Here is a 27,543-nt window from a genome sequence, read left to right on the forward strand (position 1 = left end):
GTATGAGATTGCAGGCAATTCATGCAACACCTAAATCATGCTGGTTTATCTGTACTTCTGATCACAACTGTTCGGAAGGTTTGATCTCAACAGCAAAAATCTCCATTATGGGTGATTTGTTAGACTTTTAAATTTACATCAGGAGCCTAAGGGAAAAACAAAGCTGAAATGGAAATTTAATTCATATTTCATAAGCAATTAAATCGTTACAAATTTTAAACAGAAGCTTACAAGTTTTGAGTCTGTTTCTATGCCTCTCCTCCCTCTCAAATCTATGGGAAAATGCTTAATTTAAATTCATACATGTTGCACAGATCAGTTACTGAGGCATTTTAACTGACTGTAATTTTAGGTTAATGACCACTTGCAATAATAATATTGAAAAATTATCTGATGTCTAGTGCATATTTTTTCTCTCAGAGGAATGCAAGCTCTATGAAACTTAAAAAATGGTCTGCTATGATTTTTAGAAAAATATTAATCTATATGATTACCTAGGTAGATAAAATCAATTAAAGAAAGACATTAATTAAATTTGGTACTGATACAGCAATATGCTATCCAGCTAAATTAAACGTTACTTATTAAACCATCTAGAACAAATGTTTGAAGAGATTTGCATGACACTTATCTCAATCCTAGCTTCCTCAGGACAAAGACAGTTCAAGTACACATTTGGTGAATGTAAAGCAGTGAAGTAAGAAAGAGCAGTGAAGAGTTCAGGTTAACTTACTGCAAAGTTTGCAGCATTCAGCAAAACAATCCTCAGGGCAAAAATAATCCTCAGGGCGGTGCTACCTTCCTGACAGGTGTATAGCTGAGAAGGACATGCTAGTAATGTCATCTGCTCACCATGCTGTCCCATTAGGCTTAGTCATTTGTGTTTGTAGCCTGAGCAGTTTTTATTCAGTCTTATTCTCTCTTACCCTACACAGTTGGACTGGCTATGGATGCATTTCATTTTTATGTGTGCCTTTTTCTTTGGTAGAATCATGTATTCTTGCTCTCTCACAATCAGATTATGAAAACCCAGTGGAAAATTGACCTTAGCTGGTCTGCCTTTCTGCAATCAAACTAAGGTATGAACTCTGATCTATAGGGCACACAGGCACACAGACTCATCGCACTGAGACAGTAAAAAGGCACCTGAACTGTCCTGGTGAAGAAACTGGGAAAGCTCAGCAGCGTACAGTCAAGTACATGCTTGAATGTCTTGCTGAGGTAAGTCTTAGGCAAGCTATGTCTTAGCTTGTATTTCCAAGACTGTTTATACCATCACAGTTTTCCAAAAGAGTTCTTACTTCATTAGTTGTCCTGTCAGTGGCTCAGCTGATTAAGATATTTGCCTGCAGAAGGCAGAGTGCATTTGCCAGCAAGACCTGTTATGAAAAATACTTAAATCAAGGCATTTGTCTGACAGTGAAGTCATTTGTGTGGTATTGTGGCTGTTCTGGAAAACTATCGTTGGCCAAGCTGTCCATGAGAAATAGCAACTGAACAGGTGGTTAGTGTTAAACTAAAGATCTAATACAAAAATTAAGGGGGGGAGAGAAAATAACAGGCACATTGCTACACAAGAAACAGTAAGAAAAGTAACAAATAAGAACTTGCTAAGATGGGCATGAATACAAAAGTGGTCCATGATGCTTGGGTTAACCTGCATGTGTCAGCATAAGGGTACAAGCTCACTTTGGTGAATCAGACTGTAAGATTCAGTCATTGGTTTCTGTTTTTCTTAAATGACTGTAAGGATTTGGAAAATCCTTGGTGCAGGTTCAACTTTTAGATTTTTAGAAAGGAAATTACTCTTTTCTGGATGACAGAGCAGACAGTACAAGCAAAGTCCACATCACTTCAGCAGACAGTGCAAAAGCAGGTATATTGTCTGAACAAAAACCGGAAATTACTAAAATGGAAGGTCACAGCAATCTCAAAAAAACCTGGAGAGAGCGCGAGCTTGAGGACGGGTATTTTTTACTGTCCAGGACTCTAAGAGCTAGCAGCTATCATAGAACACTGTCTCATCAATAGAAATCTGACTCCTGCTCTCCAGCAAAGGATTTGTTTTATCAGTTGTGAAAGGCTGGTTTTATCATCCACAGGAGAAAACTCTGCCTTTGCTGAATGTGAGCACACGATGAAATGCGCGCTGGCATAGTTTTGTTTTATACCTCACATCGAGCTGGAAATATGAATAGCTTAAAACTATCACAACACACCCTACTGATTGTTTACATTGGCAATGGATTCATTTTCCATATATAACATCCACTCTCCACTATCTTCTACAAACATTCATTTAGCCCATACTCAGTGAGTCCTTACCTCACTGAACTACACTGAATGAACTATGAACTAAACTCAGTCAAATCCACAAGGATGGGAAACCAAACCAACTCTCTTGAGAATGACACGATGTGACCTCTTAATGAAATTTCTCTGCCTCCTCTCTGGGAAGATCTCAGACCTTTAAGAGGAAGATGGGTGCAGGGGATGGGATGCTCATTCCCATCAAGTAGAACAGCATTATAATGTCTCCCAAAGTTTAGGAAACTGGTTGTTGTTATGGCCTCACTGGACTTGAGACTTTAGCTGGTAGGGTGTTTGTGGTGCATATCTAAAGATATTTTATCCAGTACTTCCTTGGGGTGCAGAGCCACCTTCATATCACCAGGTGACTTCAACAGTCTTGAGCAGTGAAAAGTTGTATAGACTGAAGATTATTTATCCTTTTTTAGAACAAAGGAATTATAACCGGAAGAGAAGCAATAGCTAATTTGAAATAACATTCTATATTATGTACGTCAAGTCTCATGTATTTCATTCCAAATGAGTGTTAATTCGAAAAAGGACCAATGGGAGCCCTAAACCCTCCTGAGTAATTTCCTAAAGAAATGTATTTTCTAGAAATTAAACTTTGCTTTCTTAATGAACACATTTTGCGGAGTTGAGTTATTGGTATTGTCAATTCAAATTACCAGTGTATCCTCTTTGCAAAAGAGCAGTCCCTTTTGAGGATTTATTGTAAAACAAAATAGTAGACAAGGATGCATCTTATTTGTTTGCTTCCCCCACAAGGATATATCATTAATGTGTTTGTAAGAACTAATATGCATGGCCCCCAAATTACATCTGTGGAGTCATTATAAAAAGTGCTTACTGTATTGCCACATAATTAGATTCCCTATGCTGAATATATTATTTCAAAACTGTCAGAAGAAAAATTACAGACCTTGTGTAACTCCACAGGAGTTGGTGACATGATTTCTTTCATTTCTTGCTTAATTTTTCTCAGAACCATGGACTTTCTCCCCACATCTGAAGGCAATGTGTTGCTACGAGTAGCTTGACTGTAATGTGGCCTTACAGTACTTCTTTCCTGGAAGCTGGCTTGTCTTCCCAGCTGGCTACGAGGTTGTGGGCTTTCGTGATTCAAACTCATTGTACTTCCTGACATGATTGTGGCCTAGAGCATTAATGAACAGGTTAATTTTTAACACAGAATGTGAATTAAGTAAGTGGTTAATTCAAAGCAGTAGGAAAAATGTCTCTATTCTTTGTTAAAACACAATCACTCAGGGCACAGCAAAAGGCAAGAGGATAGGTGTTCCATCTGCTTGCAAGTCACTATAAAATAAAGGACCACAACAAAACACAACAACAATAACAGAACCCTATGGGCACAAGTTTCCAGATGACATTTCAAACTAAAATACTGAGCACTAGAACGGCTATGCTTGTAAGCTAGTCCCCTGGCAGACTGAAGAGTGTGTACTGTAATTGCTTATTTTAAGTATATTTTACATGTAAATAAAATGACATTTAAGTTGCAGCATAATTGCAGTTGTTGAAACTGGAGCTATAGGAAGGCATTTACAATTCACACTGTACGTGCAAGGTAAAAAAATGTGAGTCAGCAGAATCTGTAGGCAGCTCTGGAGTCAGCACTGGCAGAGAGCGTGCCTGGATACCATCCCAGGCTGGGGAAGGCTCAGTCCAGGTAAGCTCACTGCCTCGAAAGAAACTTTGCATAACATGCATATTGCAAGAGTAACTGCCTTAGCTTAGCACTAATACTTCAGAGATACGAGCCCCCGTGTCACTGCTGTTTTTAATCTCAGTAAAACCTAGCCTTTTATGTTAGATGCAAGAATACAGGAGGGTGCAATCTTGAACGGTGATGACAGGAGTCATCTCAGCCACTGGGTGGAACGGACTGACAGGAAAAGCACCCGTGCACAGCAAGGAGCCTCCTCCCTTGTGAAAGACTTTCTGCTCTGGGGAATGGAGGCAAAGGCACTTGGGCGTAGCCACTGTACAGAGGTGCCACTGCTGGGATGGGGTACGCTGCATTTCCTATTTATTCTCCCTGGTGCCGATGGACAAGTCAAAAGGGAAATTAAAAGGCCATAACCTGAGCTCTGACTGGGACAGGATGCAGGCAGCCTGCTTGAAAATGAGAAGTAAAAATGAAGGAGGAAAAAATAAAGGGAAAACTGGCAAATAAACATTTGCTTCTGACTTTGGTGAGCATGTCTGTCACCCTTCTTTCTCCCAGCTCCAGCACCATTATGAGGTAATATATTGTAGCCTTAACAGTCTCTCCTGCTCAATAATGACTGATATTACTGCCTGATGGAGCAAAAGTGTCCAGAGGACTTGGCAAACAACACTTGTCTTTGCTGTTTGGCTGAAGACCTTGAAATGAAAAATGATAAGGAGTCCTTGACTATGCAATGGCACTTCATAAAACAGAGGCATCGCCATTCTCAGCATCCTGTCATACTGAGTGCGTTTTGCTTTCTTTTCAGAGCTGTGGGCTGTGCAACAAGGCGATGCTATAAATGAGACAGCATCTACAGCTCTGAATTTCACTTTTATGAAAGGCTGAGGAAAATTCAACGTGTTGAAGTAACTGAATTTTGGTCACCTGAATGATCTATTCCCATTTCAGAATTATCTATTTCCATATCCTTTTATTGTGCTCTGAATATTTAAAATTGCAAGAGAAGCCTGCGGTACGGAACCATATCTAACTATGGAATCAAACCAGTATAACATTTTCTCCTACGTTTCTCTGGTTTGCAGTAACAAATACATGAGAATCACATTTTGCTACCCATACATGCGATACAAAAGCCATAAATCTGAGGAAGTAAATTAATCTGAACTGAAAAACTTTCACCCAGTTATGCCATTCACATCCCTCCTGGCTGCTAAAGGACTTTATATAACATAAAAATGAAAATGAGATTCTGCCAGTTTTGCAGCTCCAGGAATTTAAAAGAACATAAAAGAAAATATTTTAGGACCTTTCATGCCACAGCTCTAAGTGGCAGTATAATCTTAATTGTTCTGATTAGACAACTTAGAGAAAAGGTGATTAGAAAAATAATAAAAACTCAAAGTTACTCTGTGTTCCCTTCTCCCTCTACCCCCCTCACAATCTAACACGATGCATGGTTAGATTTGCAATTAACTTCAGGAGGAAATGTGAAAATTTGTTACGTACTGAAGAAACTGCTGTATAATGAACATTTCTCACATTGGCAGCTTTTTTTTTGCAGAGTGGTAAGATTACAGGTAACCATTTTGGAAAGATGATTTTCTTTTATGTTCATCTTAATCAAATTAAGTTTCCATTTAAAAGACAACCTACAACATGCTAAGAAAAGCTGCATAAAGCGTCTGTCAGAGAATGGGATGCATTGCTGCACGAAGGTTATGCCCACTTAAGAAGTTCTGTGCCATTTGCTGCCTGTGCAGACAGCATCAATGGTTATGCACAGCAGAAGCTGCAAGTCAAAAGCTCTGGGGTGAACATGTTCATAGAATTTCAGTTGCATTGTACAAAAGAAAACAGCTCTGGTTAGGGGCGGGGGCGGCAGCTGCACAAGCAAAAATATAAAGGTAAAGGGTATGTACCAAGAGAGTCATGTTTCTCAAACACAGACGCCTGTCAGCCTTGTCCTGTGGAGAGGGGTTAAAGCTTTTAAATGAATTGGTGTGATTAGTGAAACTTAAAAAAAGGAGAAAATAAAATGAATGTAAACCAAACCAAAACCACTATATTTCTGTATAATTGGAAAGAAAGGTTAAGATTGTTCTACCTCTAGTTCCCTCAGAATTCCTGACTGGCCACAGGTCTCTAAATCCTCCAGAGCCTGAGACCAGAAATTTTCTTCCTGATCAGCCTCGGTGTTATCATGGGTACCTGCAAAGCTAGATTTACAATGAGAGGTTAAAAAAAGTGGACTTTTTTTCCCTTGAAAAATATATTTTACACACATGCCTTGCCACACATTGCAACTTGAATGACAGAACGTTACGGTAGGTAGGCAGGAGACTGGGGAAGAGTCGCTGATCGGGAGAGGCTGGATGGACATGCAGAGCACCTGACAGACAAGTTTTCTCATAACCTGGCAGTTGCTAGCAGCTGGCAGGATCTGAGCAGTGAGTTATTCAGTAAGGAGACAAATGGTTTCCAAGAACAATTCAATACACATTTTTACTGGATTGAAACTGGGACCTCCCTATGAAAATTAATGAATCAACCAATAGCTGTGTGCAGAGCTGCTCCGTGCAACGAATATTTGCAATAAAACCTTTCAGCCTCACAGATTTCTCCCAGAGAATATGAAAAGAGCCCTCATTCTTGCAAACAGCATTTTGCAAAAGAGGTATGGTGGTGCTTTTTACCTGATTCCTCAGCCTAAGCTGCATTTATCATGATCATTTTAGGCCCACCTGACTGCCACCATATAAACTGCTCCAGTCATTTCATATACAAACACAGAGAAACTTTTAGGGGTGCAACTGTCTTGCATGGAGACTTAGGGCTCTGGTGTTTCATAAACACCTTATTACTAGCACTCTTGAGCAAGATGTTGGTGACAGTGATGCTTAGGGAAGTTGTCCAGCAAGAGAGGACTGATAAAAACCGCCAACTCGGGACTGCAGCAACACAGCCCGAAGCAACACCGTTACAGTGTATGTGTGTGGCAGGGGGGAAGCAGGAGTTTTTTGCTGTCTTAGCAAGGGCAATCGGCTCAATGAAGGTTCACACAAGCGTCAGAGCTGCTGCACAGGAGAGGGCTGGTTGTGTGAAAGGCACAGGGGAAGGATGAGGAAGGAAAGAATGAGAATTTGCCCTTTTAATGGCAGCAAGCTGTTACTTTGGAGCAGCTGCCCATGGACTGCAGCTGGTGGTGCTTAACAGCACATAAACAGAGCAAACGCTATTATGGAAGCATTTGAGGCCTTGCTTGACAAACAACATATTACTGAGAATAGCATGAGTGTAACACTGTTAACAGAATAGCTTTTAAATAGAAGAATTGCCCAGCACAATGGTCGACAGTTCAAACGCTTCACACACGATACTCTGCCTCAGAGATGCTTTCTTATAGTTACCATCAGTCAGGCAGACAATGGTCAGCCATTTCAATCTCGTATTGCAACGATTCTCCATCTAGTGTCAGTGTCTCTTCTCAGATATCGTAACAGACACAGCAATGGTGAGAATACCTACTCTGACCACAGATGCAATTCCTCCCAGGCAAGATAAGAAAGTATTTAAAACATGATTTTAGAAAGATCCTTGACTTCTGAAATTAGCTCTTTCAATAAACCAAAGTAGTTATTTTAATAGCCAATGCTGAACATAGACTAATTTATCCATTACAACACCCATCTTTATATTGCATACTAATATTATAATATAAAATGGAACTTAAGTTAATGAACAGGATTATTTGAGGCAATTGTCTGCGACAGCAAAGACTGGATTTCCCGGAACAGGAGGTTCATTTCTTCTCCAGCTTCTGTGAAATCTGAAATCATGATGCCTATACGTCTGGACCTCTTTTTAGCTGAAGCAAATCCTTTTTCTGCGATTGCCCCTTCTTTTGCCTTTTCTCTGAGCCTTGTCTCCTGGTGTGTGAAATGCTCAACTTTTGCATGTCCATTACAGCCACATGAGTAAACTGATCTGTAGCTGAGCTACTGCACCAGAAAAAAAAAGTAGCAAAATAATTTCTCATCTAGATGGCTTTTTTTTTTCTGAAACCCGAGAGATTGAATTTATGTCATGTGAAATATTGTTTGACCTATAACAGATATATTTGGTTTTCTGACGCTTATTCAAAGAGTCATCAGAAATTTAGACGCATAAAAATGCTGAAGGAGATGTAGGGGACAGATATGAAGGCACAAGTACCTGTGATTTGGTTATTGTCATATGGGAGACAAAATACTTTTTTTTTTTTTAATTCAGGAGGTGATAGGATGTTCTAGCATATGGCAGACTCATTCCTGTAAGTGTTGTTTTAATGTGCAAAAAATTTTCCCTGGAGCAGGAACAGACTTGTCCTACCTGCCAGTGACAGGTAGACACCAGGCTACAGAGCGGTTTAAGCTCTCCGGTTTCATTTGCTCGCCAACTGAAATGTCATTGTCACTCAATGGCAAGTTAACGATGTGTTTTCTGCTTTTACCCTGTTTTTCTCCTTTTTCTCATTTCAACTGTTTTTCCTTTCTTCACCCTTCCCCTCCCCGCCCCCGCCTCAGCCCAGCTGTGCACTGGGGCCTCACTCCTTTGCACTTTTTGTTCTCCTACCTGGAAGTGTTCCACTCTTCCAGCTGTCCCCCACCTCTCCTTTGCCCACCAGAGGCACCTTTCCACAGCTTGCCCTCTTTCTTCATGCTCCTGATGCTCTCTCCTCCTGATCTTTCTATGGAAGTTTGCTTTAAATGGTTTTCTTGATTCTCTCCCACTGTTTCAGGATCTTTCTGTTGCCACATATTCTTGGAAGCTGTGCTACACAAAATAAAGGTAAGAAAAAATTACTTTCTAGTGTTAGAAAAGAAGAGAAGATGCTTAGCTAGAGGCAGAGAAGAGGTAATTTTCTGGGGATCCCTGTAACAGGCTGGAAAAACAGACATGCCCTTCTCAGATACTCCAGTACTTGGTACAGGAACACCATCAGGTGTGGCATAATCCATTTTACAGTTACAGGGTTAAAATAATCATTATTTTAATTTGCGCCATATATCTCAGGTGTACGTCACATTGACAAGCAGACCCAGATTCTTTAATGTGCATACTTTCTGCTGAACAGTGCTTTATAATAGTAGTAGAATACATGCTTTTCATTTAGAGGATTCTGTGTTTTACAATCCAGCTTCCCAGTTCACCGCTCATCAACTTTTTCAGCCTATTACTTATGTAACTGCAAACCAGTAGGTGTTCTGGAATCTATTGCTGCATCTCAACAGCGATGGATGGACACACAGTGAACGAATAACGCATTGTCCTGGTTTGGCCTAAACCAGGCCGATTTTCCTTTCAGTGATTTTTACTTTCAGCTAAGTCTCCTCTAAGTAACTGCACTTTCTGAAACTAACTACATGTTTTGCAGACAGTGTCTGCTTCCAGGACTGATAACGCTCGAAGTTTGTAGTTATCGCTGAGGCACCGGTAGGGATGTTGTGCAGTAAGGCTCTTGCTGTACTTAGTCTTAGAGAAACCAAGGTCACTGCTGAATTCCTCACTGCTTATGAGTGAAGAGCCGAAGGGGGGTCGCAGCTGCAGGGGGAGCAGACAGGGCAGGTGACCCAAAATTGACCAACGAGGGTATTCCATCCCATACACGTCATTCTCGGTATAAAGGGGGGGGATCACGAGGGTCTCGCTCTTTTCTGCTATGGCCGGTGTCCAAGGAGGACTCCGACTCTTTTCCTGCTGCCCCCGATCCCGATCCGTGCGTTCCTGAATCCAGCTCTCGACCGTCGCTAGGCCCAGGCTGGGCCTTCCCGGAGCCTGCCCTGCAGTGCCGGGGGTGACGTTGCCGACATCGGGGGAGCTCGATCTTGGTTTTGTATATATATTTGTATATATTTGATTATTCCAATATTATTATTATACTCTTTTTCATTATTATAGGTTTATTAAAACTGTTTTAACTTTCCAACCCGTAAGTCTCTCTCCCTTTTCCCTTTCCCTTCGGGTGGTGCGGGGAGGGTTAACAGAGAGCGTCTGCTGCAGGTTTAATAGCCGGCCCAGCTTAAAACCGTGACAGATTTATTGGCACCCAACGTGGGGCTCGAGACAAGCTCCAACAGGTTGCTCTGATAAGTTGAATCCTGGCTCTGGTGGGAGGAGACCCGAAGAGCTCAGCTGAGAGAGTATCAGATTTCTTCCTTTGAGATTTACGAGGGGTTGGAAATTAAAACAGATAGCAAAGATGGTAATGTCATTTTTGAACGCTGTGTTATCTAATCTCTTTATAAAGCCTTTTACAGACTTAAGTGTAATGATACCTTACTTGCCGTATGCGCTGTTTGTTACTGTTTATGTGCAGTTTATCACTGCTGGGCACTGGTCAATATGCATTGTTTTGTTATGGCGTTTCATACTGATTTATGTCGTGATAAACTGGGCTGTTACTATTCTGACCGCGGTAGCAGCGATTTTATCTGCGGACTCCGGGCGTCCTTTAGCTGATTGTGTTAATGATTACACTTCCAGTTTTACTTCGGGAAATAGTACCTTCTCCTTTTCTGCCAAGCTGATTCCTCTAGATTTTGTGAAATTCGGATGGTGCTGTCTAGGTGGCATGTTTTTATTTTCGGTTGTCCTGAATGTGTTTCTGATGTGGGTTAAGATTAAATATAGGTGCAGGGACGGGTGTAGGTGTTATGCTGCCGCTACAGCCACTAAATCCACTGAAACCTCGGCAGCCTGCACCACAGCTGCTACACCCCCCAAGATGGCCACTGCAGCTACTCGGACTCTAACGAGTCTCAGCACTCCCACGACAGCCACTGCATCTACTCAGACCCTAGCATCTAACGAATCTGTACCAATTGCTCCTGTAACCAGGAAGAAATACCAAAAGAAATCAGCTCGTGAAGAGAAGGATGATGACTCAGAGCCTTCTAAGGCAGAGCCATCATATGACCCAGGTGAGGGCCCTTCTCAGTCAGAGTCAGGGCCTGACACAGATGGGGGTTCCCTTGATCGTCATTTTAAAGCAGACCCATCACAGAAGAAAGGTCCTTCTAAAGCAGAACTATCACAAGAGGAGGACTCGGATGTAGAGATAACCTACCACTCCTTATCCCTGAAGGACCTGAGAAATATAAGGAAAGACTTCAGCCGTTATGACGGTGAGCCTATTATTACCTGGTTGCTCCGATGCTGGGATAATAGGGCAGATAGCATGCAATTAGATGGCAGAGAAGCCAGACAGTTGGGATCCCTGTCCAGAGATGGTGGTATTGATAAGGCGCTCGCAAGAAAGTCAAACACTATCAGTCTCTGGAGGCGACTCTTGTCAGCTGTAAAGAGCAGGTATCCCTATAAAGATGATGTTATGAGCCACCTAAGCAAATGGACCACTATAGAAAAAGGTATTAACTACCTTAGACAACTAGCTGTGCAAGAGATCATTTATAGACACCCACGGGAAATTGTAGATCCTGTAGATCCTGATGAAGTGGAATGCAACCGATCCATGTTCCGGAAGGTTGTGAAGAATGCTCCACCGACATACACCCATACATTGTCAATATTAGTCTGGGGAGAAGATGCTATGGCACGACCTAGTGTGGGTGAAATGGCTAACTGTATGCGACAGTATGAAGATAGTATTTCTTCCCCACTGCAGACCCGCATCTCAGCTGTGGAAAAACTGACTAAGGAAAACAAGGACTCATTTAAACAACTGTCAGACAAACTGTCCAGGATAGAGAATAAACTTGACTCTCTGCCTACACAGGCGCATGTTGCAGCTGTTAAGAGAAAATGCCCTCCTACAGGACCAGCTCAAAGGAAACGGAACACATCACGAGGTATCCTGTGGTTTGCCCTGCGTGGTTATGGGGAAGACATGAACAGATGGCATGGACAACCTACCAGTACCCTACAGGCATGAGTACGTGAATTGCAAGCTAAAAGAAATACCAGAGAGAATTTTTCTAGGAGGATGGCTGCTCCAGTTACCAGTGAGCAGGACCCCAGTCAGGGTAGATGGGCCTCAAATTCCTTTTTCCCAAGTGTGAATAGGAGAAATGAAGGTCCAGTCCCTGTGAGCAGCACGAATCCATTTCTTAATTAGGGGGGCCCTGCCTCCAGCCAGGTGGAGGAGAGGGACAACAGAGTTTATTGGACTGTGTGGATTCGATGGCCTGGCGCATCAGAACCACAAAGGTATCGAGCCCTGGTAGACACTGGTGCACAGTGCACCCTAATGCCATCGGATCATAAAGGGGCAGAACCTATCAGTATTTCAGGAGTAACAGGGGGATCTCAAGTGTTATCTGTATTGGAGGCCGAAGTGAGCCTAACTAAAAATGAATGGAAAAAGCACCCCATTGTGACTGGTCCAGATGCTCCGTGCATCCTTGGCATAGACTACCTCAAGAGAGGGTATTTTAAGGACCCAAAAGGGTATAGATGGGCCTTTGGTATAGCAGCTGTAGAGACTGAGGACATTAGACAGCTGTTTACCTTGCCTGGCCTCTCAGAGGATCCTTCTGTTGTGGGGTTGCTGAAGGTTGAAGAACAACAGGTGCCAATTGCTACTGCCACGGTGCACTGACGACAATATCGCACCAATCGAGACTCCCTGATCCCCATTCATAAACTGATTAGACAATTAGAAAATCAAGGAGTGATTAGTAAGACTCGCTCACCCTTTAATAGTCCTATATGGCCAGTGCGAAAGTCTGATGGAGAATGGAGATTAACTGTGGACTATCGTGGCCTAAATGAAGTTACGCCACCGCTGAGTGCTGCCGCGCCAGACATGCTAGAACTTCAATACGAACTGGAGTCAAAGGTAGCCAAGTGGTATGCCACCATAGACATTGCTAATGCATTTTTCTCTATTCCCTTGGCACCAAAGTGCAGGCCACAGTTTGCTTTTACCTGGAGAGGTATCCAGTACACCTGGAATCGACTGCCCCAGGGGTGGAAACACAGTCCTACTATTTGCCATGGACTGATCCAGACTGCACTAGAAAAGGGTGGAGCTCCAGAACATTTGCAATACATTGATGACATCATTGTGTGGGGTGATACAGCAGCAGAAGTTTTTGACAAAGGGGAGAAAATAATCCAAATTCTTCTGAAAGCTGGTTTTGCCATAAAAAGAGGCAAGGTCAAGGGACCTGCCCGGGAGATCCAGTTTTTAGGGATTAAATGGCAAGATGGGCGTCGCCAGATCCCGATAGAGGTGATCAACAAAATAACAGCTATGTCCGCACCAACTAACAAAAAGGAAACACAAGCCTTCTTAGGCGTTCTGGGTTTCTGGAGAATGCATATTCCCGATTACAGCCAGATTGTACGCCCTCTTTATCAAGTGACCAGAAAGAAGAATGATTTTCAGTGGGGCCCTGAACAACGACAGGCTTTTGAACAGATTAAACAAGAGATTGTGCATGCAGTAGCCCTTGGACCAGTCCGTATGGGACAAGATGTTAAAAATGTGCTCTACACCTCAGCTGGGGACAATGGTCCTACCTGGAGCCTCTGGCAGAAAGTACCAGGGGAGACTCGAGGTCGACCCCTAGGATTTTGGAGTCGAGGATACAAGGGCTCTGAGGCCAATTACACCCCAACTGAAAAAGAGATACTGGCAGCATATGAAGGAGTTAGAGCTGCTTCAGAGGTAATTGGTACTGAAGTACAACTTCTCCTGGCACCTCGATTACCAGTACTAGGCTGGATGTTCAAGGGTAAGGTTCCTACTACTCATCATGCAACTGATGCTACATGGAGTAAATGGATTGCATTAATTACACAGAGGGCTCGAATAGGAAACCCTAATCGCCCAGGAATCTCAGAAGTGATCATGGACTGGCCAGAAGGCAAAGACTTCGGAATGCCACCAGAAAAGGAGGTGACACGTGCTGAAGAAGCCCCACCATATAATGAACTACCAGAGGATGAGAAGCAGTATGCCCTGTTCACCGATGGATCCTGCCGTCTTGTAGGAAAGCATCGGAAGTGGAAAGCTGCTGTATGGAGTCCTATATGACGAGTCACAGAAGCCACAGAAGGACAAGGTGAATCAAGTCAATTCGCAGAGGTAAAAGCCATCCAGCTGGCTCTAGACATTGCTGAATGAGAAAAGTGGCCAAGGCTGTATCTTTATACTGACTCATGGATGGTGGCAAATGCCTTGTGGGGGTGGTTAAAGCAGTGGAAGCGAAGCAACTGGCAGCGTAAAGGTAAACCTATTTGGGCTGCTGAACTGTGGCAAGATATTGCTACTCGGCTAGAGAAACTAGTCGTGAAGGTACGTCATGTAGATGCTCACGTACCTAAAAGTTGGGCAACTGAGGAACATCGAAACAACCAACAAGCAGATCAGGCTGCTAAAGTGTTCCAAATAGATTTGGACTGGGAACATAAAGGTGAACTATTTTTAGCTCGGTGGGCTCATGACACTTCAGGTCATCAAGGGAGAGATGCAACATACAGATGGGCTCGTGACCGAGGGGTGGACTTAACTATGGACTCTATTGCACAGGTTATCCATGATTGTGAAACATGCGCCGCAATTAAGCAAGCCAAACGGTTAAAACCTTTGTGGTATGGGGGGCGGTGGTTGAAATATAAATATGGGGAGGCCTGGCAAATTGACTACATCACACTCCCTCAAACCTGCCAGGGTAAACACTATGTGCTTACCATGGTGGAGGCGACCACCGGATGGCTGGAAACATACTCTGTGCCCCATGCCACTGCCCGGAACACTATTCTGGGCCTTGAAAAGCAAATCTTGTGGCGACATGGCACGCCAGAGAGAATTGAGTCGGACAATGGTACTCATTTCAAAAACAGTCTCATAGATAACTGGGCCAAAGAGCATGGCATCGAATGGGTATATCACATCCCCTATCATGCACCAGCATCTGGGAAAGTTGAACGGTATAATGGGCTGTTAAAAACTACCCTGAAAGCAATGGGGGGTGGAACCTTTAAAAACTGGGATAAGCATTTGGCACAAGCTACCTGGTTAGTTAACACCAGGGGCTCTATCAACCGAGCTGGCCCTGCTCAGTCAGACCTTCTACATACAGTAGAAGGAGATAAAGTCCCTGTGGTGCATGAAAGGAATCTGTTGGGAAAAACTGTCTGGGTTCTTCCTGCTACGGGCAAAGGTAAACCCGTTCATGGGATTGCTTTTGCTCAAGGACCTGGATGTACTTGGTGGGTGATGCTGCAGGATGGTGGAGTCCGATGTGTCCCTGAAGGTGATCTAATCCTGGGTGAGAATACTTAATTCTGAACTGTATGATGTTAATTGCTGCATAATACTAACAGTGTTCATAAGTGTCTTTCAGGTTGAAGCAGTGGTGATGAGATTGGAGCTAGCTGCAAGTGGCGTCCAGTAACCTCCTCGAGACTGACATCTTTAACCTGCAACCCGTGGGCACAAACTGTGACAAAGCTCATACCATCTCTCCTACCCTGGGAGACTCCTAGCCAGATGGAAACCCACAATCCTGAACTAAATGAACTTGATGAACTTTTTTTTTTCTTTATAGAGATGAATCATAAACTAATGTTATCTGTATATATTTTAAAATGAAAAGTTAGTGGTGATCTGAGTATGACGTGAATGGTATGGAATAAGGGGTGGAATGTCCTGGTTTGGCCTAAACCAGGCCGATTTTCCTTTCAGTGATTTTTACTTTCAGCTAAGTCTCCTCTAAGTAACTGCACTTTCTGAAACTAACTACATGTTTTGCAGACAGTGTCTGCTTCCAGGACTGATAACGCTCGAAGTTTGTAGTTATCGCTGAGGCACCGGTAGGGATGTTGTGCAGTAAGGCTCTTGCTGTACTTAGTCTTAGAGAAACCAAGGTCACTGCTGAATTCCTCACTGCTTATGAGTGAAGAGCCGAAGGGGGGTCGCAGCTGCAGGGGGGAGCGGACAGGGCAGGTGACCCAAAATTGACCAACGAGGGTATTCCATCCCATACACGTCATTCTCAGTATAAAGCGGGGGGATCACGAGGGTCTTGCTCTTTTCTGCTATGGCCGGTGTCCAAGGAGGACTCTGTCTGTTTTCCTGCTGCCCCCGATCCCGATCTGTGCATCCCTGAATCCAGCTCTCGACCGTCGCTAGGCCCAGCCTGGGCCTTCCCGGAGCCTGCCCTGCAGTGCCGGGGGTGACGTTGCCGACATCGGGGGAGCTCGATCTTGGTTTTGTATATATATTTGTATATATTTGATTATTCCAATATTATTATCATACTCTTTTTCATTATTATAGGTTTATTAAAACTGTTTTAATTTTCCAACCCAGAAGTCTCTCTCCCTTTTCCCTTTCCTTTCGGGTGGTGGGGGGAGGGTTAACAGAGAGCGTCTGCTGCAGGTTTAATAGCCGGCCCAGCTTTAAACCGTGACACGCATATAGCTGGAAATCGCCAGCGTTGTTGCAGGCGAGCTTGGGGTGTGACGAGCGAACGAAACGAATGAAACGAACGAAATGAAAACAAACGAAACGAATTAAGATATTAATGTAATTTTAGCGTCAATGTGCACACAACGAAAGGTGTGAACGAATGTGAACAAAATTTGCAAAAAAACGCGACAAACATTTAAGGGAAAATCCCTAGTGTTGTTTTTGAAATTAAAGGAAATTGGATGAAGTGAAACAAAAGATGGGCTTTAACTGTGGATAAAGATGCTGCTATTAAATTAAAGACATTAACTTACCAAGAATGGGAGGTATGAATAAAACTATGGTCATTTCTGTTCTTAAATATTGCCCACTACTAGCCTATGAAAACTTCTAGTACGCTTCTGGCCAGCAGGGACCAAAGGAGCTGGGTATGAACTGAGAGTTCACACTTGCCCAGATCTTAGCTATCATCTTGCCAGACTGATCTCCACACAAAATGCCACTGGGCAATCAGCTGTATCAGAGGATTTGTCATTCAGATTCTGAAAAGCAGCACTGGTATGAAGCCTTGCCTTGATTTGTATTTCAAAGCTAACAGACTGGACCTTATGGATTTACTTATCCAGTATGTTTATACAGGAACCAGAAAGGTTTTCTTTAGTACTAAACCTGATTTTCTCATAGACTGGGATTTCAGGCTCATTGTGCTGCTACACCAAGAAACTGTATTTCACATGAAGGACATGCATGTCTGCAAGTCCTGAGGATGGGTACAAAGAGCACAGAAATCTTTCTAACTGTGATGTCTGTCTTCCCTTGTCTGAGGAAGAACTGTTCTTCGGCAGGAATTACCCAAGTCTCTGCAGTGGTTCTGCTGCCAGATCATCCTTAGAATAGAAAATAAGGGACTTTTGGGGTTTTGGATCTTTCACTATCTCCAAGCATTGTCAATTACGCATTTTTCCTCCAGAAGTTCTTTTGCCTGCAGAGAAATTCACTGAAGAGGAAATTTACTTCTCAAAAGAAGAGGAGTGCAAACTACCACAGCTTTGGACAAAACATTTCTACCTGGGTCGTTTTGTTCTCCTACTGAACCACTGCAAATGTCTCAAGCATTTATGGAAGACGACCGTAATTTCTGCTTCTTTGCCCAAACCAAAATGAAGAATTTTCATGGAGGACAAAAGATTAAGATGCCAGTTTTCTTTAGCTGCTTTATTTGTAGGTTTATTTTTGTGGAGTAGAAAACAGAGCAGGTTTTTTTTGAAGCTTACCCAGGGGAATGCCCTAATTTTTTTTTTTTTTTTTTTTATTCTTAAGAGATAAATGCTGTGGTTTTTTTTTGTCTGAAGTAACTCAAAATAAGTACATGTCTTGTTTTTGGTATCATAATCTTCCATAAATGCCACTAATCTACCTTAATACATTTCATTAAGTATAAATACGATATTTCATATTTAAAGGAAAAGCTTTAAAGGAAACTATATTTCATATTTGAAGGAAACAGCTGTGTTAGAAAAACATTACTTCATTTCAGACAGTAAGTGTTCATTCTTGATGCACTGCTGCAGCTGCAAATCAGAAAACAGAAACTTGTACATGAACTTACCTGCTTGCTGTCGGTCGGTCCCATTCGTCATCACTCAGCCCTGTATCATGAAATGGGTGGTTACGTGGTTTGCTCGGAGGGGATAAACTAGTCTGTTTAGGACTCCTCCATTCATAGGCATTGAAGGTGTATCCTGAAGCCTGATAGCTATGTCCTAAAAAGATGAATTATATATTTATAGCACTGTACATGTTGTGATGACAGAAAAGCACATCTCTGGAGCTGGGTTCTCTAGAACTTGGGTGTGCACTCATGATTGCTAATTTTTTTTTTGCAGTACTAGGCAGATACTTAGAAGAATAAATGACCTACCTTACGCCTGAAATTAGGTGTGCTCTAGAGCTTCTCCTGTGAAAGTCCATTGAAAGTAAAATCTTAAATATATACAACACTGTTCTCCTACTGTTTGTGTCTCAGCTGCTTCTGATGTTTAGTTCTGGACATTTTCACAGTTTATCAATTTTGAATTTGACATCATACATTGAATTGTAGTGAATAAATCACGTGTGTTATGGATGTGTTAACTATGTGCTAACATGGTCATGCGTAATATGCCCAAAATTAAACCTAGGCTATTAAGAAAAATGTGCTTCAGATCTCTTGCAAAAAGAGTTTGCAAGGATGCATTACAAAAACCTATCAACTTGACCTTTCAGAAGACTAGCAAGGAAGTTTTTTTGTTCCTCCTGGTAACTTTCTCAAATTTGGAAGCAATGCAGCAAAAAATTAGTGACATAGAGCTACTGCTTTCTGCTAGGGCTCCGAGTGCTGAGAAAAGGCCCATCTCACGATAGGCACACATGCTCGGGACCAATATACACCCTTGGAAAGCTCACCTTGCAGAAAGTGATTTCTCTATCAGCCATTTCCAAATATCTCAAGGCTGCGTAAGTCGCATCAGATGGCCTTTATATCTGAAGAGCTTATTTCTAGGTGCTTTTATCATACAAGCAATGTTGGTGTTAGTTCAATAGTATTTCTTTAACTGAATAAGTGTAATTTGAATTCCAAGTAGGAACCAGACAGTCTGGCTTCCAAGTGATGTATCAAGAAGAACACATGGATTGACTTGTCACAAGCTGATGCTGATCTGGTAAGCAAAATCCATTATGGTAGAGCTGCTATATATATTTCATCTTGACATATTCCTTTTCTAGCTCTATAGTTGGCATTTTCTGATGTGCATATTGGATTAGGAAGTTCTATTTTGTTGATGACTAACAAATATCACTGCTGTCACCTCTCCAAAGAGGGCAATTTGCTTGCATAAATCACTCTAGACCTGTCTCCCTCAAATCCCATGTAACTACAGAGTTGTGTGCATTTTCCAGCCAACTGGCAGACATTAGCATACTCCCGGATTCTAGGAAGGGTTTTGGTTGTGAAAATGTGACTGCTGTGCGGGGTAGGCTCCAGATTAGTAAGGCAGACACATTAGACAAAGGTACAAAATGGGGTATTAATTCAAGGAGTGACAAGACTGCTCACCAGCATTAAATTAGCAACTAATAGGATAAGGCATTATCTGGTGCTCCAGAAACATTCCCCAAACTCCACAATTTGCTTAGCCTGTGCTTATGCCAAGAAAGGCTTGTAGAGAAGCCAAAATCAACTTGACAGGTCAAGACAGAATGAACTTTAATAGAAATGTGGGTCATATTAGTAGCATAGCAAGGGATAAGGTGCAAATCTGATTACACTCAGGCTATTTAGCAGAAGTGCCATGTACCCAGCCAAGTCTGGGCTGATTTTTTCAAGGGAGTTAGAAAAAAACCTGCTTTGAGATACTGGTTTAGGTTTGGCACAGCATCCGAATCATCAGGACTTAGGAAAGCAGTCTGGGCCTCAGTCCTTTCCACAGCTGAACAATTTGCTCCAAGTATCATCCATTCACCCAGGGAATAAGAACTATCATTTTGGCACTTTTTCAGTGATACTTCTCCTTAGAACTTAAAAATATCAGATGAAAATATAACATGATTTATTTTGATAAACTGACCCAAACAGTTAAAAACAGAAAAGGGGACAAAATTCATTCCAACTCCAGTGAAATACAAACGATACAGGGGGAATATAGCCCAATACACTGAGTACTAAATAAAATGTTATACGTAACAGTAAATTAAAAGTAAAATGTACAAAACAGGAGTTATAATTAAATGCATTGCGACTGTCTTGTTTAAAGTAAGTTGATGCCAAATATATGCAGTAAGGCTAAGAAATACTTAAAGAACAGGAAAAAATGGCCTCTAGTAGTGACATCAGCTACTTCTTGTTCTCAAGTAGCTCAGCAGGTTTCAAAGTTCTGCCTTCCAGAAAAAGTACCAGTGTTATCATTGAGCAGGCACATTAGAGAACAGCAATGAAAGTTATCAGCACAGAACTTCAATCTATATGGGAAATCTGCTGGGCAGAGCTCATTTCAGTTCTCTGTGTGAGGGTACAAAACAGCTGTCCACGAGCTACTACCCATGCTCCTGGAAAGCAACAGAAAGCAATAGAGAAATAAAATTGAAAGAATGTGTGTAACCAGAGTGAGTGAGAAAAAATTATCAGAGGTAAGGATCTACCTGTCCAAATACTTGCCAGGTAGTGGGAATACCTGCTTTACTATGGAAATAAACATTTTAAAGAGTTAAATAAACACTGAAGCTGTGTGGAAGTTATTTTTCTTGTTATCTAGAATATTACAAGATGTCTGTATCCCTCACTATCTAAATAAATGTGTCTAACAAACTACAATGAAATGATTTGAAAGTTCTATCGAAAAAAATAGTCAAACAGAAGTAGAAAATTTAGCGTCAAGGAAAATCACGTCTTTGAACAGAACGATTGTTTTTGAGGGCTGAAACTTAGATGTTAATGCTGCAGGAATGAGGAAGAAGCAGAAGATTTACAAACCATAAGCAACACCTAATGTTCCCCCTTCAGCAGTTTCTAATAAATCCGTTGTCAGTTAAAAATTACTGCATATTAGCATTAAATAATGAACACACTGTGCCTTGCATTGATCTGTATTTGAAGGATAAACTCATTTAATTGTGGATGAGCTATGGACCAGGCTATTCAGATGTCAGTAAAGCTAACAAAAGCCTGTTACTGTATTGATAAATGCTTCAAAACACATCACATTGTCATGAAAGAATGAATCTGACACCAGCCAAGTGTAAGAAATCATGCTGCCTGGCGAGGTGTGTGGTCATAATGAGACAGCGGCACATTACAAAGTACAAGGTTTAAAGTTGGTACACATAAACTTCTCTCTAAGGCAAAGGAAGGTCAACCATCAAGGTGATGATTTCTACTTTAAATGTCAATAGCATTCTTGAAAGTACCTTGATTTCCAAAGCTGATATCAATACCAGAGACATCCCATGACTCTACTGCGCTGTCAACACTTGGGACTGTAGTGGAATAGATGTCTGAGAGTTTTCCAGATTTCTGCGCAGTAGAGGTTTCATCTTCAGCATCACTCAGTTCACTTATGTGACCCACAGGGACAGAGAATTTCTTGGGACTGGTAGCTGAATAGGATTATTAAAAAAGAAAAGGGGGTGGTGGTCATTGCTTTACTGCAGTTCTAAGAATATGCTTTTTACTACTGACACGATGTTTTTCCAGGGATGGAGTAAATGCTTGTTAATTTTAACAACACACGCATTAAAGACCACTGATGTTACCCTTGGCCTTACTCACCATCTGTCTGCTTCTTGATTTTCAAGGTGACAGTTTCTCCTGCCATCTGTAATAAATGAATGGCTTCACTCAAAGGTTTTCCTTTCAGACTGCTACTATTTATTGCTAGGATTCTGTCTCCTATGTGAATTGCCCCAGTCCTACAACAAGAGAGAAGTAAAGAAAACATTGAGGAGCATGAAAAGCAACAAAGGCAATTTCTTTGCATATTTGGAGCATGAAAGTCTCATCTCCCTTTCTTTCATTTTGCTTTTATAGCTCTGTTACAGACTAATTCTTTTGTTAGAAACGCTTACAGCAATTGTCACCTTTGTTGTAGTGACAATAGCAGAGCTGAGGCATGGAGATGTGGATTTCTGTGTTACTGCGGCAGTTGAGTTAATCACCTATGGATGATATTCATTGCAGCCCACCTGTTTAAGAGCAGTCTCAGACAGCTCAGTAGGTTCTGAAATGAGTCAAGTTTCTAGAAGTCTCACAACATAACAGATAATGGCAGTGTGAGCAAGTAACCAGCTATTTCACCAGTGTGGCTTTCAGGATGGATCATATCAAGAGAAGAAAACAAATTCTCTTTGTGTAAATGCACTGTTTGTTCTGGCTGCACGCAATATCAAGTTTTGAGTGATGTAAGTTCTCTCTGAAACTACCACCAAAGGTAGCAGTGGCAAGGACTCTACCTATCCTAGAAATAACAGGCAATAGAAAACCTTAGCATTTTCATTATTCTCTATATGTTACTTACCATGAGGAGCATTTCTACTACTCAGGTAATGCTCGCTATGGTGTATGTAAGTGCACATACAGATGCAGTGTGTGTATACGATAAGTGGCATATTTTCAGATAAACTTAGACACAAGAAGTGCTTTCCTCTACAAGGCTATTGCTTTTAAAAGGCTGCTAAAATGTTCCTGTGACTGTGCAGTTTGATTGACTAGTCTTTCCTAGATGATTTATAATAAGGACCACAATCCTCTGCTCTGTCTTGTATAGTATGTGCATCCTGTTAAGATATTCCTCATGCTCCTGAACTTGGCAATGATGAAAAAATGACAGCAAAAGGATTATAAACTCAGATGCGGAGAATTATAAAAAAATAAATTGCTAAACCATGAAAATTAGCATGTTCAGGTAAACAAAACAAAGCTTCACCTTCACAAAAGGAATGCTTAAAAATAATTTGCTTTCCAATTTACCTTTCAGCTAATCCTCCTTTTGTAAGGCTGGAAATGATTATAGGATCAAAGGGCTCTTCAGTACCAGAGATTGTAATTCCAAGGGGCCCACCATAGCGCTTGAGCTCAACAGTATAAATAATTGCTCCAGAGCTCTCCTGTTCATCTGCAATAAATGCCAAGGGGATGCAATTGGTTTCTTATGAAAGAGGGAATGAAAAAAATAGCACATTCAGTCTAGTAACTGGTAATCAAACAACATTTTCAAAGGATTACATTTCAGATACACTTCTTAATCATATTCTACTGGATTATTTTGAAAAAAACACTCTTGTGCAATTTTTTTTTTATTGCCAAGACTTGTTTACATTGAAATCAATAGAAAAAACTTCCCTCATTATATTGAGATTAAATTTTACTCTGTTTAAAAATCTTTATATCTTCTTTCCTATTGAAACGTAACTTCAGGCTATTTTATGACAGAATCACAGAATCACTGAGGTTGGAAGGGAACTCTGGAGGTCACCTGGGCCAACCCCTCTGCCCAAGCAGGGCCACCTAGAACAGGTTGCCCAGGACTGTCTCTAGGTGGCTTCTGAGTATCTCCAAGGAAGGAGACTCCACAACCTTTCTGGGTAACCTGTGCCAGCGCTCAGTCACCCTCACAGTAAAAAAGTGTTTCCTGATGTTCAGGAGGAACCTCCTGTGTTTCAGTTTGTGCCCATTGCCTCTTGTCCTGTCACTGGGCACCACTGGAAAAAGCCTGGCTCTGTTTTCTTTACACTCTCCCTTCAGCTATTTATACACGTTGGTAAGATCCCCCCTGAGCCTTCTCTTCTCTAGGCTGAATGGTCCCAGCTCTCTCAGCCTTTCCTTATAGAAGAGATGCTCCAGTGCCTTCATAATCTTTGTGGCCCTTCGCTGGACCTGATCCACTATGTCCATGTCTCTCTTGCACTAGGAAGCCCAAGACTGGACCCAGCACTCCAGAAGTCTCTTACCAGGGCTAAGTAGAGGGGAAGGATCACCTCCCTAGAAGTGCTGGCAGTGCTCTGCCTAATGCAGCCCAAGAGGCTGTTGGCCTTCTCTGCCGCAAGGGCACATTATCAGAGAAAAGACAAGTTACTACTATTGTATAAATACTGGTACTCATCTGTTTCTTGAACTGAATGGAAGGTATTTAGAATCAAAGATAACTCAAATGTTTTAAAACCAAACTTCCTTAAAAGAATTGTGGGAAAAGTCAAAAGTCATGATAAGATGAGCAGCTGTCTTACTAAGAGAACCTGAAATATATCCCATGTTTTGATGGACAAGTTTTAAGCTTTTGTAACAGAATCAAAAATAGCTTCTGAATTCTGAATTATCAACTAAGTTGAATAATAACTCCATTAGATTTGATTTCATTATATTGCATGAAGACATTTGCATTATTTTCAAATTTTAGTCTCATCAAACAATCATCAGAAATGGAGAAGAATTCATCACTGAGTAAGCTTAAATACAATGTATTTTCCTTAAACAATACCCAACAGGTGATGCAGCAACAAGAAAGGCTCCTGTATTTATACAGTGCCTACTCTTCAGATATTATAAAACACAAATCACAGCAGGAGAGCAATCAACTGTAGTATCTTTGAGTTGTGAAGGGATATTTTAAAATTTAAAATGTCAAATTTCTCCTCAGATCAAAATAACAAATGGTTCCTTGCCCATCTTATGATATTGGTATTCAGCCAGGACATAGGGCCTGGCGGGCAGCTCCTCCTAGATCTGTGGGTAATGACATTTTGAATGGCTCACCAAGTGTGGAAAATGTCTAGGACGCACATTCCGTAAATGTTACTAGAACTAACCTGAGACAAGTTAGAAAATTCAAATGTTCCCATTTCTGTTCCTGTAGATAGAAAAACTTTAAAAGGAAAAAAGATACCTGCATTGCTAGCAAAGGTTCAAAGAGTTGCTTTCTTCTAATGCTGAACATGGTACTTAAGCAGAGCTGGAGAAACACTGGTATCTTTGGAGCTACTTTGTTTCTTCCCAATTTGCAGAAAATTTAGGCCTTTAGCTCCCCCCCCCCCAAGTCCCTCCTATTTCCCCTTTGCTAGCCACATAAAGAAAATGGTACACATATAGAATCAAAAGAGAGAAGAACTAGTGGTGTTTATTCAGCAAAGAATACTGGGATTTTCATGCCTAGCGTTGGCCTTGTATTCCTACTTGGGGCATTATCATCAGTGTTTTGGCACAGTTCACATCACCTACGCTTTATCTGACATGCACTTTCCAGAAGCACCCAACTTCCAAGACCCCACTGGAAGCCTCTAGCTGGCATACAGTGGGCTAGCACATAAGCTGCCACTGCACAGCAGAGGAGTGGCAGCTCTTATGTGCTTGCTAGAGCTTTTATGGAACAACGACAAATCCTCTGGGATCTAACACTGACAATGTTTACACAGGTGTGGCATTGACACGGTACAAGACTTAAACTGAAGGATAAAAAGTAATCCACCAAGCTAATTGAAAATATAATAGCTGCTATTTGCTAAGGGTTGACGCAATACTGATGTTTCTCCGCTATCAACAATAAGTGAATAAGAAGTTATTAATCATACAGCAGCCCTGCCACATAAGAGTTGGAAGTTTATAGATCTTAGTGAATGACTGGAAAGGAGACTGGTCCATTATGGCTGTCTTCTGCTTAGCTCTAGTTAAGAAAATTAATGGCAGGATGCAACAAATGTCAAATTGCTACACTGTTCTCTTCAGCGCTCTTTCCAGGCAGCAGAAATGCGAGCTATCCAAGAACATTGCATATATGTGGCCTGAATTCACAATGAAGGCCAGTTCTGCCGTGAAAGCAAAGAACTCTGATATGCAAAAAAGGGTGGTAGCCATTAGATAGAGCTATCCTCAGATTGGGAAGTTGGCAGGAAAAAAAGAGAAAAACTTCTGAAAACATACTTCCATCTGGGAAGTATGAAACTACCATGTTTTGGGGTCTTGTGTTTTTGAGACTTGCCCCCTTTCTTTTCTTGTGATGGAATTGTGGATAATTCTTGGAAACCACATTTAATTAAAGCAGACCCTCTGTGCTGCAGCGCCTCTGCGCTGTCTGCTAGTCTCTTGCTCTTCAGAGTAACATCTGATGAATACAGAGAAAAATGCAAAGAAGAGCATGGTCTGGGACAGCACGTGACATGTATGACCTTGCTGCTAGCCCCACCTGCATGGTTGGCTCTGAGGAGCACAGCTCTGAGCTACATACAACTGTCTGGTGAAGGGAGGAGTAGAAGAGAGAACAGAGGAAGGAGAAACAGGAGGCAGAAAGAAAAACTAGAAGCTAAAGATACCTTAAAATGAATATCAAAGGAAAAAGTTTGAAAGACAGTGAGGAAGTGAGAACCTAGGGAGGAAGAATCCCTGCTCCCTGCCTTCCCCATCTCAAAAAAGCATGCCATGAGAGGTTAAAAAAGTTTAAATTAATCTCATTCTGTGATTTAGAAATTGTTTTGGATTGCTGCACGTCTATTCATCTATTAGCATCAGGCTTTTTTTTCTTGGGGAATTTATTAATGATTTTTTTCTGTTGAGTTTAAGAAGCATGTTTCTTCCCTTTGTGAGAAAACAGACTTTCATAAATAAATCAATGGCAAATAAACAAAAATGTACTTTAACTACACCTTTGCTACTGTTTTGTCACTGTTTTTAAAAATATGTTTTCTTTAACATTTCAGGAGACACTCATTCTTTTTAGATTTCAAAGTACCTGAAATCTGCTATAAATACTTTAGTTACACTTTGACACTTAGTCAACTGTTACAAGAACCATCTGTATAGAGAATTTTGTTCAGCAGCTGTCCATTTACATTTGAGTCTGTTCAGTTACACCAATCATGTCTGGATAAGACACTGTAGTTGTGTGAGAATCTCAATATAGATATATGATGTAACTGTAAAACAAGCAATGTGAATGTGTAAAAGAAAACCATGGAATAAGAATCCCACTCAGACTAAAATCTGTACCAGTTACCATGGTGTGCAATACCTAAGAGAGCAAAGATGTTATTTTACATGGGTGGAGACTGAATTCCACATTTCAGTGACAGTAACAGAAAATATGTACCAACTTCAGTGGAAATGGAAGCTGTCCTAGAAAAAGATTAAGTCCACAAGGTGAGGGGGAGTGGGGCGACGACGTACACAGGACAAACCCACAAGTGTTTAAAACTGTGGGAGAAGTTATTACTTCTTTTACATGGCTCTAACTCACATCCTTCTGCAGGGTTATTAATGACAGGGAGTCTTCCAAATAGCGGAAGAAGGTGAAGGAGGGATCCTAGATGCCACAAACACTTAAAAGACAGACCCCCATCTTCTGCAGGAGAAAACTCAAACTTCCTTCTACAGGCATTTTTCCCATCAATCTTCTGCCAAGTGTAGTTGCAGTTTGCTCTTCATAACATACCTGGTCAGTCAGGTGTCCCTTTGGATGTACAGCCCATGGCCAGTTTGGCCAACCTCTGTTCAAGATGGACCAACTATGTGTAGCAAATCCCACCTCAGCACCTGTGGGGAACTAACCACAATATCCTGCCGAGCACTTGCCATTCACTTTGCTGGATCAAGATTTACTTC

General features: G+C 41.5%; 1 protein-coding gene across 1 annotated transcript in view; it reads right to left on the reverse strand.

Annotated features, from left to right (window-relative positions):
• Nucleotides 1-27,543, reverse strand: part of GRIP1 (glutamate receptor interacting protein 1) — a 369,469-nt gene that overhangs the window by 5,502 nt on the left and 336,424 nt on the right. Inside the window, exons 16-22 of the mRNA XM_068401733.1 lie at nt 22,927-23,071; nt 21,730-21,869; nt 21,369-21,557; nt 18,034-18,187; nt 8,618-8,818; nt 6,111-6,222; nt 3,233-3,466 (exon numbers count right to left, since the gene is read on the reverse strand). Coding sequence (XP_068257834.1) covers nt 3,233-3,466; nt 6,111-6,222; nt 8,618-8,818; nt 18,034-18,187; nt 21,369-21,557; nt 21,730-21,869; nt 22,927-23,071 — 1,175 coding nt within the window. The remainder of the gene's footprint in view (nt 1-3,232; nt 3,467-6,110; nt 6,223-8,617; nt 8,819-18,033; nt 18,188-21,368; nt 21,558-21,729; nt 21,870-22,926; nt 23,072-27,543) is intronic.

Source organism: Nyctibius grandis, chromosome 5 (assembly GCF_013368605.1).
Source record: "Nyctibius grandis isolate bNycGra1 chromosome 5, bNycGra1.pri, whole genome shotgun sequence".
Classification (NCBI taxonomy): Eukaryota; Metazoa; Chordata; class Aves; order Nyctibiiformes; family Nyctibiidae; genus Nyctibius; species Nyctibius grandis.